General features: G+C 45.1%; 2 protein-coding genes and 1 pseudogene across 2 annotated transcripts; all 3 read right to left on the reverse strand.

Annotated features, from left to right (window-relative positions):
• Positions 1-1,659: 1,659 nt before the first annotated feature.
• Positions 1,660-2,877, reverse strand: LOC136522543 (uncharacterized). Its single transcript, XM_066516351.1, has 2 exons — positions 2,763-2,877; positions 1,660-2,490 (listed from the first exon to the last, which is right to left on the reverse strand). The coding sequence occupies exon 2, from the start codon at positions 2,329-2,331 to the stop codon at positions 1,882-1,884; it is 450 nt and encodes a 149-aa protein (XP_066372448.1). The 5' UTR covers positions 2,332-2,490; positions 2,763-2,877; the 3' UTR covers positions 1,660-1,881.
• Positions 2,878-8,190: 5,313 nt separating this feature from the next.
• Positions 8,191-9,983, reverse strand: LOC136519831 (uncharacterized; annotated as a pseudogene).
• A 152-nt stretch (positions 9,984-10,135) lies between these two features.
• LOC136519829 (uncharacterized) lies at positions 10,136-15,902 on the reverse strand. The gene is made up of 8 exons (XM_066513209.1): positions 15,475-15,902; positions 15,244-15,353; positions 13,338-13,394; positions 12,954-13,253; positions 11,854-12,101; positions 11,462-11,768; positions 11,100-11,373; positions 10,136-10,640 (listed from the first exon to the last, which is right to left on the reverse strand). The coding sequence occupies exons 1-8, from the start codon at positions 15,817-15,819 to the stop codon at positions 10,386-10,388; spliced, it is 1,896 nt and encodes a 631-aa protein (XP_066369306.1). The 5' UTR covers positions 15,820-15,902; the 3' UTR covers positions 10,136-10,385.
• Between the last annotated feature and the right edge of the window lie 1,361 nt (positions 15,903-17,263).

Raw genomic sequence — 17,263 nt, forward strand, 5'->3', positions numbered from 1 at the left:
TTTGGTACAAATATTCAAGAACAAGGTTACAGCTTGTTTAGTTGGCAGGGGCCTCCCTAGACTTAGAGTGAGTTGGTCCTGGCAAAATAAGTTTCACCAGTGTTAATTACGAGAATGGGGTTCTTGTTTTCAGCTCAATCTAAGGCCCTGTTTAGTTCCCAAAAATTTTCACCCCAAAGTGTTACATCGAATCTTGCGGCACATGCATGGAGTACTAAATGTAGACGAAAAACAAAACTAATTGCACAGTTAGGTGAGAAATCGCAAGACGAAACTTTCGAACCTAATTAGTCCATAATTAGACACTAATTGCCAAATACAAACAAAAGTGCTACAGGTAGCCAAAACCAAAAAATTTCGCCAACTAAACGCGCCCTAAATAAAATGATCCTGGTATCATTCTAAGTTTTGATGGGACAACACTACTGGTTTTTCTTCTGAAAAGACATCGTTTTTATTTTGCGTATATATAAGCATATGTTCCTATTGAATCAGTTGGATCAGATGGTCCGTTACCGTCACATTGCTCAAATCAAGAATATTTCTGTGGAAACACTATCACGGTGTCCGCACCATTTCGTTGTTATTGCACGACAATGATATTACCGAGTGGTGGTGAATTAGGTTGGTTGTGGCTAGCCTCTAGCTAGCTCTACTGTTGATTCTTACAGAAGTGATCCAAATAGTTGTGTTATTATTAGAGGTTATATTTGATGCATAGGGCTAATTGTTACTTTTTTCTAGTTCTAGACTATCGAAACAGGAGCTAATAGGTGAGCTAATATTTTAGCCAAAGCTTCAGCTACTTGTTAGCTAACTATTTGACCAGCCTCAACGAATTTAGGCTATGTTTTAGTCCTAATTAATAACTAGGGCTAGATGATCCAAATAGGCCCATGTACTTCCCTACATCGACAAAAATGCAGTGCCTTATTCTTTGACACCACCATCACTGCAGAATCATTAGGTTTCAAGATGGCAGAGATTGCCAAGGCACCAACACCTGGAGCCTGGGGCTAGTGCTAGACTACTGGCTTGCTGTAGCATTCAGAACTACCACTACATCTGAAATTCAGGCCCAGTTTAGATCCGAAAAATTTGGCAAAATGAGCATAGTAGCGTTTTCGTTGTTATTTGACAATTAGTGTTCAATCATAATCTAATTAGGCTTAAAAGATTCGTTTCGTGGATTTCGTCTAAACTGTGTAATTAGTTTTATTTTTTATTTATATTTAATGCTTCATGCATGCGTTTTCGTATTTGATGTGACGGGGAATCTCAAAAAATTTGACGTTTTAGGAGGAAACTATACAGGGCCTCAGTTCATCGCCACATGAGTTTATACACTTCAATGGGTGCGAGACAAACAAAATACATACGAATCCAAGATCTCCATGCTTCCGCCTATAGGTAGAAAAAAAACATTGACCCACTTTGGCATAGCTGGGCAGGCACAGTTAAAGAAAAAAACTGATGATCTCCTGATTTTATTAGTAAGAACTGGGAATTATTGCTGGCTTATAAGCCAGCGACTAAGCTCGCTGATAAGACCAGCCGAACACTCCCTTGTTACAGGAGCCTGTGGTGGCAGTCTGTTGATGTGAAGCAAAGCATGGTGCTGACCAATCAGTACAATACCAACCAACTACTATGTGGAGCTTTCATTCATACATTTTCTTCATTAACATAAGCAAAACTTCGGATGGCTTGCAATGAGTATTATATATGCTTACACCCATGTAGATGTAGGCCTAGCAAACACAAAAATGACATAATTTGAAGATTACTACTAAAAATATGATGAATGTGACAAAATTGAAGAGCATCTGCCTAATCGATACCAAAGAATCTACTCCATTCCCATTCCAATTCCAATTTTCGCTATAGCCCTGCCTCCGCCGCTCGCCGTGGGATGCTCTTCCGGCGGCTTCCTGACTGCCGGAAGCCATTGGACCTGATCAACTCATCATTGCTGGACCGAGTGCTGGAGCTGTTCTCCTCGACGTCAAGATTTGATTCCTCTTCTTCCTTGGGCACCCTGTTCCTCTTGTTGCCACCAGCTCCTGCGGAAGCATGCTCTGTTCTTGAACCCTTCAGCTTGGCACCATCCCCTGCTCCCACCACGTAGTCCACGTCGCCATCGTCGGCGGCCACCTCCAGTTTCTTCATCTCTGCTTCAATGATCTTCTCAGCAGCGACACGCTTCTGCGGCCGTCCCCTCCTCTTCCTTGCAGGCACGACGACCTCCTCGCCGCTGCTCCCCTTGTCCTCGTGGGTCCTGCTCCTGCCGTTGGTGAGCTGCTTCCTCCCTCTGCCTCTCCCCCTACCCATTGATGATTCAATTTAACAGAAGAAGAAGCTGCAGTGTATGAAGTACCAGGCAACTAAGGAAGCTACGAGATGCGAAGATATATCTAGATGCTGCCTATTCTGTTTGTCTTGTTGCTTCCTTTTTGGACCTCACAAAAATATCTCACTTCTTGACATAAGCTGCAATAGAAAAATCAAGAACCTAATGTAAAACCCAAATTGGAACATGATTGAATATTCAAGCATGGATGAAAGACTTAGACTCCTCAGAGTTCTAGTTTGATAGATCCGCATCAATAATCTCAAGAAACATATATCCAGATACATATCCCTAATCTCATATTGGAATGCGGCAATATAATCCACAAATGTCACCAACAGACTCGAGCAGAAGCATTTAAATGATTCCATAAGCAATAAATAGATAGAGGAGATAGAAAGAAGCGGCTGACCTTACATCAAACTAGTGCGTCCTTGAAGAAACATCCACCTGTAAACTCATTTCCCCAAGCTCAGCAGTCAAAAGATGAACTTTTTTTCTCTCTTTCCGCTAGCACCGAAGGGGGGGGGGGGGGGGGGGGGGGGGGGGGGGGGCGGGGGGGGAAATACTGCAGATTGGCACTGATCTTGGATCGAGATTGAGACACCGGGAGGGGGGAGACCCACCACAGATCAAGAAGAAGCCATGGCTGGCCCAAGGTTGGTTCTGTTTGGGAAAGCTGGAAGATTCTTAAATGAGGCTAGCAGTGCATTGATGCTTGAGCTCCAACAGTAGCTGTGAGCTCCTACGGCTGCGGGACAGCAGCAGCAGGGCACTACTGTACACACCACGCGATGAGAGAGAGAGGGTGAGGGAGAGAGATGGTAGGGTGGGGGCGGGCCTGTGCCTGTGCTTGTGCTTGCTTGCTGAAAGAGTTGCTTTTTCGTGGAGCTATTGTCACTCGGTTGTTCAGTTTTGCGCTTTGGGCCGCGTTTAGTTGCGGCCCGATTTGGCGCCGCCTGATTTCGTTACTACTGTAGCACACTGTAGCGTTTTGTTTTTATTTGATAATAATTGTCCAATCGTTGACTAATTAGACTCAAAATGTTCGTCTCGCAAAGTACAACCAAACTGTGTAATTAGTTTTTGATTTCGTCAATATTTAATACTCCATGCATATACCGCAAGTTTGATGTGACGAGGAATCTTCTTTTTGCATAGTACCAAAGTTGGGATTTTGGATAAACTAAACATGGCTTGTTTACCAACCGTTGAAAACGAGTGAGCTGCGTTCCACTTCCCCACTGCCACTGGGCGCTGCCCCTGACAGATGCCAGTTTTTAATTATAATTAGGGCAGCATCGGCACAAATTACTGCAGCATAATGACAAGCTTTACTTCTACCATTTTCTCGTGCCCTCGGGGGAATCAAAAGGCGAGAGCAAGGATCCCAAGACTGACAGGCAGGGAACAACAAAACCAGAGGGCCAGTAATCAACTGCTGCAGCCGTCAAGATCCATCGGTGTAGTACTGTAGTTCCTCAGTCCCGAATCCTCGATAGGTGCAAATCTATGGATTCGTGCACAGTCCTGTTTAGATGGAATACAGTACTCCCTGTATTCTAAACCATAAGACGGTCTTGACTTTTTCTAGATAATCTAGAAAAGCCAAGGCATTTTATAGTACATGTATTCACTAATATGTGCAAGAATAACACAAGATATTGTTAGATAGCAAAACGAGGGTTAATATCCAAATTCAATTTAGCCCCACGGTAGCATTTCCAAGTTCAGGACGGATATCGGCAGTCAAAGTGATGTAACTATTATAGCTTGACTCTTAAGTGTACCAAAATTATTAATAACCCTATAAGTTTCGGGACCTTGGAGGTATTAGGGTCTGGAACATTAGTACTCAGGGAAACTTTCATACAGGTTTGCTTTGCATGTGGTCCTGCACAGTACCCCAAACCAAACATTTTATGACAGCGAGTGCATTCATAGCAAGAGTAAAGAATCCGCATTATTTTGAAAAAGCAAACCATCTGCAGCAACGATATCATTGACAAGTTCTGGCGTTTTCCATTATCTTGGATTATTTCGATGCTTCATTAATCTGCACTACCATTTTTTTCCCCTGAAATGAATCATGGCGACTCCGAGATCGAGTGGGCCTGGCAGCTTTAGTTAACTACCCAAAAATCAGTTGCGTGAGGAGGCGGCATGAGCAGCAGGCCATAGTTTGGGCCCGGGTAGGGGCGAGCCCAGCGCACATCTGGAGTTTGCTTCTATGTGGGAAGACGAGCTCGACCGTATTCCAGAGCATTTCTAAATTTTACAATCTAAATTATCATTAGAAGAGTCATTCATATAAAAATTGTTTTCTATATCCATTTACTCTTCAACAGCTTTTTTTATATCTAATACGTACTCTAGAGAGCTATTCTCGTCTTTTATTTTTAGCTAGCGAAAAATCCAGAATATAGATAGTTATATTTAGATGACCATTTAAAAAAACTATTGGAGGGTACTTTTTCACCAAAATCTGTATTCCTAGCATTTAGGATGATATAGAGAGTCTCTTAAAGATGCTCTTAGTTAACTTAATTAAGTGAGTCAGCCTCTTTAGAAATCCTAGTATTTGTGGTCAACGAACATACTTGTGCTCACATGTCACAACTGGCTGTGCCTGTACATGTACCAACAGCAGGAAGTAAAAATAATTTTCCAGGAAGCCACCATGATACAACAGACTACAAGTCTGACTACGAGAATGCTGCTCCTCATATACTCCGACAGATTTTATTGGGAAAATGGTGTTCTTACCCTTATGCAGGAGTCTAATTGTAATTTTGCCTCTTGTTTTCTCAACTTTGTGATTTTACCCTTGCTATTTTGAATTGACTCATCCGTTTGCCCCTGGTTTGGATACCGTCAGATGGTCGTGGAATAAATGAATTAAAAAAATTCAAAATCTGAAAAAACAAAGGCGAAAAGACCTAAATTGCCCCTTATCCTTATATTCAGACTCCATAAGGAAACTGTGCCTTTCTCACGGGCCGGCTGCATCGACCGGGGCGTCGGGGGCATCTGGCTGCGGCGGCTTTGGCAGCGCACGGCGCGCGGTGCGGCAACGGCTCCCGGCGGTGGGGCTCGTCGCGCGCGGGGCGGCGGCGGGGCTTGGCAGGTGGCGCGCGGTGTGGGGGCGCGGGAGGGCCGCGGGGCTTGGCACACGACGCGCGGTGTGAGGGCTTCGGGCGTGCGGCGCTCGGAAGCGGCCGCGGCTCGGTCGCTCGAGCACGGACGTGCGGTGGCCGGCGTATGGTGGCAGGCAGCGGCTCTCATCCGGTCCTCGTCCTTCCAAATCTCGGAGGCCGGCGGGCCGCTGCGGCGTGGCGTCGCGTTGGGCGGCGGGCAGCGGGTGGCTAGTTGCGCTGCGCGCCTACGCCTGGCCGCTGGCCTGCGTGCGGCTGGTCAGGGCATTCGGCGTCAGGCTGGACCGCGGGAGTCGGACGACAGCAACATGCAGCAGGCTCGTGCCCGCAGTGGCTGGGCCGCCGCATGGCCTACGGCGAGCTCCAGTGCCTGGAAGCGGCTCCCGGCGGCGCCTGGCCGCGGCTCCCGGTGGCGCTTGGCAGCTGGTCTCCGCGCCGCCTCCGCTAGCTCGCTCGAGGCTGAAGGACGGGACCAAGCGCGATTGGCCACCGGGCGTCGGATCTGCCATACTGGGCTGGACTGGCCCACCGGCACGCCGCCGCCGGAGCCGCACGGTCTCGCCGCATAGCACCCATCACCGGAGTGGAGGGGAGCCGGCCTCGCCCCGATAGTTGCCGAGCGGCTCCGCGACTAGGGCCCGTCATTAACGGGCGGCCTGCTTCCTCTTCCTCCTCTCAGAGCCCCGCCTCCTCCTCGACTGCGGATGGACGGACCTCTGCGATACCTCGCAACTTCAACCCCTCGCCAAGTACGCATCTTCTTGCTCTCGTGACTTGTCAGCTTAGCTTGTATTCGATTCAGTCCGCTGTGTTCTCTGATTTCTGTCTGCTGTGTTGTCTTTGTTTTTTACGAAATGCAGAGCAAACAATGGTTGCCGTTTAAGCAGTTTAGTATGACTGAATTGATAACAGACTGCAGACTGGCATGGAATTCGATTTGCTTGTTTGTTCAATCCGGTTTGAACATATGTTTTCTACTGCTATGTGTTCCTTATATCAATACAGGATAGCATTGAGGTGGAAGCGCAAGGGATCTGAACTAGTGTGATTCTATATGCTAACTCATTTACAGTATATTCAGACTCTTGTCTTGCTCTTCAGATTAGTGATGTTGTCATGGCATGATGATGCTTTTTGAAGGTAAATCATGGCACGTGATTGTTGATTAGTTTAGCACAATGATATGTTGTGGTTGACTCAGGAAGCTAGCAAAGCCTTCTTTCAATTTCAGGAAATCTCTGTGCGTTGAGTTATTACTAATTGTCAGTGTTTCTTTCCTTGCCTACCCAATTTCCTAAACTTGTGTGCAGAATATTTTCGTGGAAACTGAATTTTTGTGATTATGTAAATCTTCTCAAGAATTTTCAGTGTCCAAACCCATTTTGTTCTGGAGTTCTCTTTGTCTGATATGAAGTAGTTGATGAGGGGATTGAGAGACTAGGAGATTCTAAACCTGAATGCTAATTCCTTAGTGAGCTTGACTCTCTGAATTTTCCTTGGCAAGTGTCCAGAAATTTGCAACGCTTCCAGTCAGATTATTGCTCTAGTTCATTACCTGGATATCTCCAGTCCTAGGGTTTTTTGTGCTGCAACCGATGCTATCTCCATCTTATTTCAATGATTTGACTGATGTGCTTGCGCAATGCGCATTCATGTGTGCGTGCTAGAGGGTGAATGTTCACAAATCCATGTCCATCCAAACATTTATGTGCTTAGATGCATGTTTGTTGCTGAATGGCCTGCTATTATGCCACATCTTCTATGCCTAAGGCACAGTCTAGTGTAATTGACACTCTTGCTCATATCTGTTGTTTCTTGTAAGAGGACGCTATAAAACCATGTAGCTCCTTCTGTCCAAACTTTGGCCTCCTTGTGTAACACCATGCCAATCGCAGTGCATTGCCTCCCCACTGAATAATCGTTTCACCATTCATTTTTCCTGCCGTTTGTTGTATTTACACATCTTATAGATGCAAGGATGCACTCCATTTTCTTTCCAAAATCTACACTCAACAGTTGAGTAAAGGAGATACTTTCCATCACTGCAGATGCGTACATGTCATTGGTGTCAATATGCTATTTATCGTCGAAGCAAATTGATTGTTAGTTTTCACTTACCCTAATAGATACTGTATATTTTTCAGCGGTCGTGCTGGTGCTGCCTATGACTCGGAGCCTGTCGCGTTTCTGTAGTAAATGCTGCTATGGTCGATCATGATGATTCACAACTGTCTTTTTATTCATGTCATTCTCTTTTTCCAATTTGGTTAGTAAATACATGGTGTAGTTTTAGGGCTTGTAGTGTTACATGAACCAACTTGTATGGCGGTTACTTTTGCTGAAAAAACATGTACTGTATGACATTCCTATGTGGTAAGGCACTAAGGTTATCAGTGCATGCATCTACTTATACAGTTTGTTAATCCGATGTTCTACATGCATTCTTATACATTGAAGATTTTTGGTCCCACACAAAAGATTATATCGAAATATTTCTTATGGCGTTACATCTGTCATCATTATGAACCTTTTGGTCCCAAAATTTTGAATATTTATCAATATAAAATCTGAGTTCAAATAATTGCAAGTTGTGTCAAATATGTTTGACCAAATTTAATCAATTGTCAGCATACAATAAAAAAGTATAATTCTAAATCAGGGTAAAATCACAATTAGGCATAAGCAGACAGGGGCAAAATCGCATGGGCATTCATATCCTTTTGTACAAAGTTTAACACCGTTAGGGGTGGATGACGGAAGCAGGGGCAAACTGGTACTTCATGAATGGCACAGTAGGGATAAATTCACAAAGTCAAAAAAACAGGAGCAAAATCATAATTTCGATACAAAACAAGGGTATAAACGCAAGAGCCCCGATTTTATTATTTAGTGATGAAACGCAAGAGCCCCGATTTTATTATGCAGTGATGAGGTCGCGCCAGAGCTTATATAGTAGACCAGTAAACCGCTAAAATTCCATCTCCGTACGGGATACTAGATGGCTTGCACTGTAGACCATCTCCGAAATCTAGGTGCATGTCCGGGTGTTTCGCCTCACAACAATTCCTGATCGAACTGCTTCACTATTCTTGCAACGACATGATAGATAGCGCATAACTTACAACTAAGATTCTTACACACTTGCATCACTGAAAAAAATAGCATGCGATGCTCGGCACATTATAGCACAAAGATGAACCCCTATACAGGAGAAAAGACTACGTCATATTCGTTTGAGCTTGTTTGGCTGATAAATCATGACTGAAAGTACTATCAGTGATTTGATATGAGAGAAAAATACTATTCGTTGGCTATAAGTCAACGAGCCAAACGAACATGTGACACTTAGTATACGGTCGAATGATTCGCTGACACGTCAGACGTTCATCTATCTCCATTCTCGGGCACAGGGAGGCCTCAGCGCCACACGCTCGCCATCCGCTGACCGCTGCTACCTACTCGTACCTGTAGATGAAGTCGGAGTTGCCGACCATAGGCATTGAGCACCTGCGAGACGAGGAAGCCGCTGCCGGCGAGGACGGCCACGATGAGCAGCGCCGTGACGGGGTTCTTGAGCAGCTCCACTATGGGCTGCAGCACCGTGTACGCCACCCCTGTGCTCACCGTCACCACGTACAGCGCGTACCGCCGCATGTTGTCCCAGAACTCCTCCACCAGGGGGCCCTCCGGCCCCAGCGCCAGGGCGGGGCCGGCACCCGCGGACAGGGCCAGCGCCACGGCCACGCCCGCCGTGATGCCGCCGATGAGCGCCCACGTCGGCAGTGGGCACGTCCTGCCGCCGCCGCCGCCGGCGTCGTTATTATTGCCGGTCCGCTGCGAGCTCTTGACGCGGGTGGCTCTCCTCCGTAGCTGCCGCGATGCTTTCGTGAGGTGCTACGGCGAGGAGGCGCTTTGCGTGCCGTTGTGGGGTTGGTTCAGAGGAGGAGAGCCGAGCTCGGACGACGGCGGTGGCGTTGAGGCCATGGCCGCGTCCGGTAGAGAGGCGATGTAAGTGGAGGGCGCGGTGGAGAAGAGAGAGCTGGTTCATCTTGTGCAGTCTCTAGTCTTCGACTGCTTGGTACCTGTTCTTCGTGATAAGCCTCTACCAAGTTCTGACAGACCTCTGATCGTGTGGGCCAGCTCTAGCTCTGGTTCCACGCCGCCTGAGCAACCATGGTGGACTGGTGGCCGTGCGGAAGCCGGACCAGATATTCCTTAGTTTCCTTCTAAAGCAGATGAGCTATAGTTTGTTGCACCGTTTGATGCGTAAACGCTGTAGGAAACCCGGGGTTAGTTTTTTTTATTAATTACACAATTAGTTTTTTTATTAATTACACAATACAACGCACCTCTACGAACGAAAGCACGTAAACACTACCCCTATGGTATCTTCAAAGACTGGAGCAACAAATCATCGATACGAGATTGATGAAGTCACCATATACGTCTCATTGTCGAGACGGGAACATCACCTACCACAAAAGGTATAGAGCCTTTAAATCCTGGACACCTGAGACTTATAACCACTAAGCTACATGGTCTTGGGAGCACGCCAAGCAGCAATGCCATGACAATTTACAAAGTGCCTTCGTGCTAAATTGTCAGGCCGGAACCATAAAACCGCACTATCTATGAGAAAGAACAGAAGTCCATGATTTCTCACTTGAATTTTTCCAAAACAAAATGATTTCTCACTTGTTCTTCTAAATAACGCACTAAGCATAGCACACTCAAAGAGATATTGATGGTTACTTCACATCCAGCACAATTTTCAAAAACATGTCATCATGATCGTAACTCTATAATTTCACATTTGATACAACTGTTTTTACTGTACCGAAGCACTTCAGTTTGTGCAACGTCTTGCTTGCATCCTGGGTTCACGAGGAGCAGGACAGCATGCAGACTCCAGGTCTGTATGCCCAGGCTGGTGGCAACCGCGCATACTTCTCCATTCCCGGCTGCTCATCATAAGGATTCTGCATTACTTTAAGCAGCCGGCGAACCTCCTCATAATCACCTTGCTCAGCTGTGTCGATAGCAGACTGGCACAGATAGTTGCGGAGAATATACTTTGGATTAACAGAGTTCATCGCGGCTTTTCTTTCTTCATCAGGAATGCCACTCTCCACCAGCTTTCACACAGAATGAATAACACCGTTAGACTGGAGGTTAAGATATTAAATGTAGCAATATAAAAGTCTGGTAACAATGGTAGAGCATAATAAACCTTGATGGACCTGGACAGTGCAGATGACAATTCACAATGTTTAGAAATCAGGAAATATGACTATTAGATGAATTTTAGAGCATAGTCACATAAATTCAGAGGGAATGCAGGTAAATTTTCAAAGCACAAGGGCAGCAAGCCTGCAACAAACAGTGGGAATTTCTGCCCAAACCACAACATGTCACTCAGTTTCCAAATGATCATTCCAACTTCACAAAAAATGGCAAAGATTTTTTTTTTAGAAAAAGAACCAAACGACAACAGAAATACCAACAGTAGCCAAAACAGTGCGCTATCACATCAAACCATCCCTTTTATGATAGAAGTGCATATGGAGGAAACAATTACAGGATAGGTGACCCACCTCTTCAATGTAAGTCTGTACCCAACTGATCCATGCTTCCTTCCTTTCTTTCCCAATATCTAGGAGAGCAGCCTTCAGTGGAACAAGCAGCTCATTCTCCGGAATACCAGGATCCGCTTTGACATTCGAAAGAAGACGGAAAAAGTTGGTATAGTCAACCTTATCAACTGCCAAGTTGTTAAGCAGCTTACTAATTAGCTGCTTATTATACTTGGTTAAGCCCAGCTTTTTGGTCATGATAGATTGATACTCATCCATGAACTTTGTTCCATACCTGCAACAAACAAAAAATCAAAATGTTCACACAAATAAGTTATTGTCGTCTACTGCCAATAATTGTTCAGAATGGAGGAAGAGCTCACCTCTCCGTCACATAATTTGCTTCGTCTTTGCTGATAAGCTCAGCAGATGACAGTGGTCCAGCAAACTGAGCAATATTCCACAAGCCAACATCAGGTTGATTTGCAAAACAATACCTCTTCCCAGGAAGATCAGTGGTATTTGGAGTATAGCTAGGATCAAAGGCATCGAGAAAGCCAAATGGTCCATAATCAATAGTTAGGCCCAGCACACTCATGTTGTCAGTGTTAAGTACACCATGGGTGAAGCCAACACCTTGCCATCTAGCTATCAAGTAAGCAGTCCTCTCTGCAACCTCAACTGCCCAGGCTGTTACAAATGGATTGCAGGTGAGGAAAGGTTAGTTCTCCGAGGATTTTGAAAGCAAAATAAAATGTGGTATAAAGATATTTGCCTGCATATTTGTTTGATGTGAGATCTATTGTTGGAGAATCTCCTATAGCTGCCTCGAATGACAAACCTTCACTCTTTTTCATATTTTCAAGATGCGGAAAGTGTTGACGTATCACGTAGTCTGCCAAACGACGAACAATTTCAATGTCCTCTTTGCCCCTTGAAGCATGTATCTGATACGAACCAAAACGTAAAAAAGATGGTGCAACACGACAAACGATTGCACCTGGTTCTTCCTTTGCATTGCCACTGCGTATATAAGACAAATGATTAACACTAGAAGCATATCAATAGGTACAGTGTATTTACTGAAAACCTTCAGAAACATGATCCTTAAAACAAAATCTATTTTAACTGCTGCCAGTCAGTGTTATAAATTGCAGGTAGTAGTGTTATAGATTGCAGGTAGTGGTAATGTAACAAAGGTTCTCTAAGCATAGCATACCCTGGTGACATAGTAGGAGCAAAACTCATCCATGTTCGCAGTATTTTTTTTTAAAAAAGAAAAGCCTTAACAGGAAAGTGGTCCTATACAGCATACACAGGTGATATGTGAGTACATGTGACTTGACGTCATTCGCAGAAATAAATAACATGAAATAACCCAATCCACACTCTACAATCTGCAGCTTGTGTTCAAGAATAATTTAGGGCAGTTTCATGCTTTATAATCATGTCTAGGTCAATAAGAATAACAAAAAAAAGGCACATTAAAACAAAAGCAAAAGACCAACTTGCCACCTGTGCACAAATCAAATAATATAAAAGGACTTATGAAGCAAGTTGTCATTCAGTGAAATAAAACCACTATGCCTGAAGCACAAATAAACAAATAAGTTCTTAACAGTGATGTTCAACCAACCACTATTACTTTGGTATAGTATATATCTGGCTCAAGCAGCTTTGATTCAAATATTTTGTATGCTACAGATAACACTGCCATCATTACCATGCTCAGCTTATAAAAAGCTAGATCATATACAGCCTTTTTCTACCTTTCCCCCCTTTTGTTGAAAATTTATCTTATAGAAGTGGAACACAGCGATGAAACATAACATGGCTTAACAGTGTACAGTGAAAAATTAAGATATCATGACATACTCATAGAACATATCTCGGACAACTGATTTTCCAGTTTCAACTAGACAAAGGGCACGAGTTGTTGGAATGCCTAGACCGTGCATGGCTTCGCTGCATAAGAATTCACGGATACTGCTGCGTAGGACAGCAAGACCATCAGCAAATCTGCTGTATGGAGTCTTTCCACAACCTTTGAGCTGCAACTCCCACCTCTCACCTCGAGAGTTGACAACCTCTCCAAGAGTTATCGCTCTTCCATCCCCCAACTGACCAGCCCATACACCAAACTGATGTCCTCCATAGCACTGGGCGTAGGGCAAACTGCAGGTTGTTATCCATCAGAATGTTGATTATTTGGCTGTCTGGAACCAAATAGTAAGGATATTAAGTGATGGTACAACAAACCTTCCCACTAGTGGAGTTGCTCCTGAGAAAAACTGAGGAAAATCAGGTCTTTCAAACCTGAAAATACACAAGATAGCACATAAACAATTATGAATTTCTGTTCAACAATATCAGCAAGGATACCAAAAAAACTGAGAATTGGATGAGTAGGCAAGGTAGGGGAAAAACACAATTCTATGCAGAAAGAAAATGATAACTGGAGGGGGGGGGGGGCACATGTTAGAACTCAACCTATGCAGTAAGGACAAATTTCTAACTTCAGTAGCTCCTGACTTGTTCAAGTCCATATATTAATCGCAAAGAGATCAAACCAACGACGTGAGTAGCAAACAAGAGTAAATCAGAGGATAGGTCATCTCGATAACAGGAGGAAGAAACCTTTTATCTCTGTTCTGTTTCTTCATTTTTCGAAATACAGTGCTTTAACCGACAAGTGGGAAACCACCCATGGGACCCAAGTGGAAGACCAGATGATGTGTACAAGTTCCAAGAGTCTTAATGGTGGGCGCAAGAAAGAAAATATAGAAATTGAAGAAACAGAACAGAGATAAAAGGAAGGCTTCATCGTCAGGTTGATCTCACCCGCGGCAACAGGTGTGAGAAAATTCAGCAAAGAAATTCTAATGTTGTTATCCAAATATTTTGTGAACTTGCAACAGATAAGTTGCTAAGTGTGACCAGCTGCCGCCTAGCACCTAGATCCCCAAGGCAGCCAAATGTCCTCAAGGAGGCAAGGACAGGACTATTGTATGTAACAATTCTAAATTTCCTTTTTCATGTAATGGCATGTTAGAAGTAGTTGTTTGGATTACCTTGGAGCGTGTAGGCACTATGTTGGACTACCTAGGCACATCGATTACCCCATAATCAAGGCAGCAGGACACCACTTATTGCCCTGATGCCACTAAGGGCTAAGTGCCATCTTTCAAACATGCTCATCACAGACCTTAAGAGTAATAAGTCAGCTAACGCTTATTTTCTCGAATGAAATCTGCTGGTTGGAATATTTTGTTAAAATAAAAACAAAGATCATGGAGATGTGACTAGCTGTTAGACTACCATGTGGGCCTATTGCCATATGGAACGACCATGTCATAAAAAGTTTCAGCATTATAGCAGCTCTTTTAGTGACTGAAGTGGCCAAGAACAAAACATGTCTGCCAAAATAAGACAATGAACCATTTCGTATGCTAAAAGGTCTAAGTGTCTTGCCACACTTTTTGTTTCTCAAAAAATGGTTATTCCGTAACACACCTGCTGTTGTCAACTCCTTAGTTATGATTGATGCGCTTCCAACTTCTGATGAATTCAAAGTATCTTAGATATTTTTGCAATTTCTTTTCATACCCATACATCTCACCTATTCATTAGTATGAACTCAAGTGGTTAGCTTTCAACAAAGAGACGTGTTTTGCTTTATTGCTCTCACAAAGGCCAAAGTATAAGACTACAGTTTGTAAACAAAAATGTGAGCACAATTTAACAAAATCCACATCCAAATAGTACCACTATTTCATTCTTGGATGGGAGGTTTTTGAAGCTGGGAAGAGCATGCAGCCACCAATCAGTACTCACTCGAGGATCAGTGGCTACAGGTGATATCTGAAGAGTTAAAATGTCAGACAATTTGGTGTGTTAAATTAGCCAGGACTCTACTGCAGTGGCACACAGGAAGGACACAACTGAAGAAGTTCGCTGCAAAGGATACAATTGGGGGGTAAATTCAAGTGGTTTTAGTAGTGTCAACGCTAAGCAGCTTTGTTTCAGTGCATCCCAGAAACCTGTGATAAAGATGCCCCTGCTTCTAAAATCGCCATTCCTTAGATTGATTGCAACATGGCGAAGGATGCCCACTTGTAGAAAAGCAGCTAGAAATGGGAATCGTAACAAGGATTTCAGGCCTCACTCATTGTGATCCAGATCGAGTAGATCGGCCACGGAGTCAGACCATGCCACCAGCTTGGGGTTATCCACTTTGGCCGAGGGAGACACCTTGGAGTAACAGGAGTGCAGGACCTGCAATAGCACGGCAGGCAGGTGAGCTAGCTGCTAGCCAAACAAAACACGAGGAAGGAAGGAGAAGCTAATCGAGCGCAGCCAGCAGCGAGCGTAAGGGGAGGAGGAGGCCGGCTGGAACCTCCCGCGGGATGGTGTCGGATCGTGGGTCGCCGGGCAGCTCGCGGACGAAGGAATGGTCCCAGGGTAGCTCCTCCAGGGCGAGCCGCCGCGGGGCGGCGGCGCCCTCTCCTCCCACGGCGACGGGGGGCGCCTCCGCGGCGGCGTGTGGCCCGGGGGCGGGAGAAGCGGCGGAGGCCATGCCGCGCGGCAGCGGGCGGCGGCGCGCGCCTCGGTGAAGAAGCGGCGGGAGGCGGAGGGCGCGAGGGGCCGGGGACAGGGACGCGGAGGGGAGAGGGGAGAGGAGGGGGAGCAGCCTGTGCGGCCTAGTGAGGAGGAGGCGGGCGGTGGGGAACCGGGGCGGCATGGCGACGCGTGCCACAGCGTATTTGGCTTGCGGGGGCGGACGGCGGGTGTGCCCCGTGCTCTCGTCCGTGCTGCTGCTGCGTGCGTGCTGTGTGGTAAGCGGTGCGGGCCGGCTGGATTCATCTCGGCCACGGTGGGTCTTGGGTCGGCTCGGCGGAATCTGTGGCCTGGCCTGGCCCTGGCTGACCAACCGGCACGTTTACGCTTAGGATGACCGGACTGGACTTGGAGGGTCACATGTGGGCGTGAGGAGACGAACGTGGCCAGACGTGAGGATATATCCGTACGTGTGTCGTGCCGCTCTCGGATCGTCGACGTGTCAGCCTGTTCAGACCTCGTCAGTTAATTAGGGCCCAAGGCGTTGCGGCTTGGATGGGCTGACGTGGGTGGTGCATGCGTTCAGGTGCAGCAGATGTAGCCTATCCTTGCTCAAAAAAAAAAAAAAAAAACAGATGTAGCCCATCCTGCTGCCATTAGCCGTCCGTCCATGCGCATCCGGGAAATCCATCATCGCATCGAGGCAGACAAATGCATGGGCCAAATCTAACATACTTTGCCCGCCCTTAAATATTTTTTTGGTTCTACAGAAGATGTATGATAAAGAGCTGGCATGTAAGTCATGCAACGCGCTCAGGCTTTGTATTATAAGAGGAAAGACTCTCGCCAGTATACAATGAACGTATGGCGCTTGCTTGCAAGACAGCTACTGAAAAAGGCTACCTCTTCAAACTGTTGAATGCCATATTCCATATGATAGACTGTCTATCTTTCCCAAGCGTATACTTTTGTTCTATAAGCAAATAAAGCATACTTTTGCGGATCAAGCAATCTTCTACCTTGGTAGGTAGCGGGAAATCAAATCAATATCGGAGTATTGCTCTAGCTGCTTCTGAATTAACCTGGATTCAATCGTTGGAATGAACAATGAGTGCGAGTTGCGCACACTGCGTGCCCGCTTCAGGCCTCATTTGCCAAGGCAGAGAATCAGTGAGACCAAGGGCTGTTTAGTTATGGGCTGGACCAGGGGCAGAGCTAAGATTTAAACATAGAGGGACCGTTCAAGCCGACAACAATCATACATGATGAAATATATGAAGAGTGCGAAGATAATAACCAAATAAGCGTTTATTGTATGATACAAAGTAAGCTAAAAATTAAAAAAAACACTAAATGTTATAAAGAAAAGGGGAAGAAAATCGAATTACACCTTTGATGTCTAACCTCAACTCGCCCAATCTAATTCTTGTGCCAAAAAAGAATCACAGTAAGAATAAAACAAATGAGGTGATATGAGAAGATAAAAGTAAGACTAATCCTAAAATAAAATAGATGACGTTAGAGATAAACGCCGAGGAATAATAAACAAGCAAAACAATATATATATATATATATATATATATATATATATATATATATATATATATATATATATATATATATAAACT

Source organism: Miscanthus floridulus, chromosome 18 (assembly GCF_019320115.1).
Source record: "Miscanthus floridulus cultivar M001 chromosome 18, ASM1932011v1, whole genome shotgun sequence".
In the NCBI taxonomy this organism is placed as follows: domain Eukaryota; kingdom Viridiplantae; phylum Streptophyta; class Magnoliopsida; order Poales; family Poaceae; genus Miscanthus; species Miscanthus floridulus.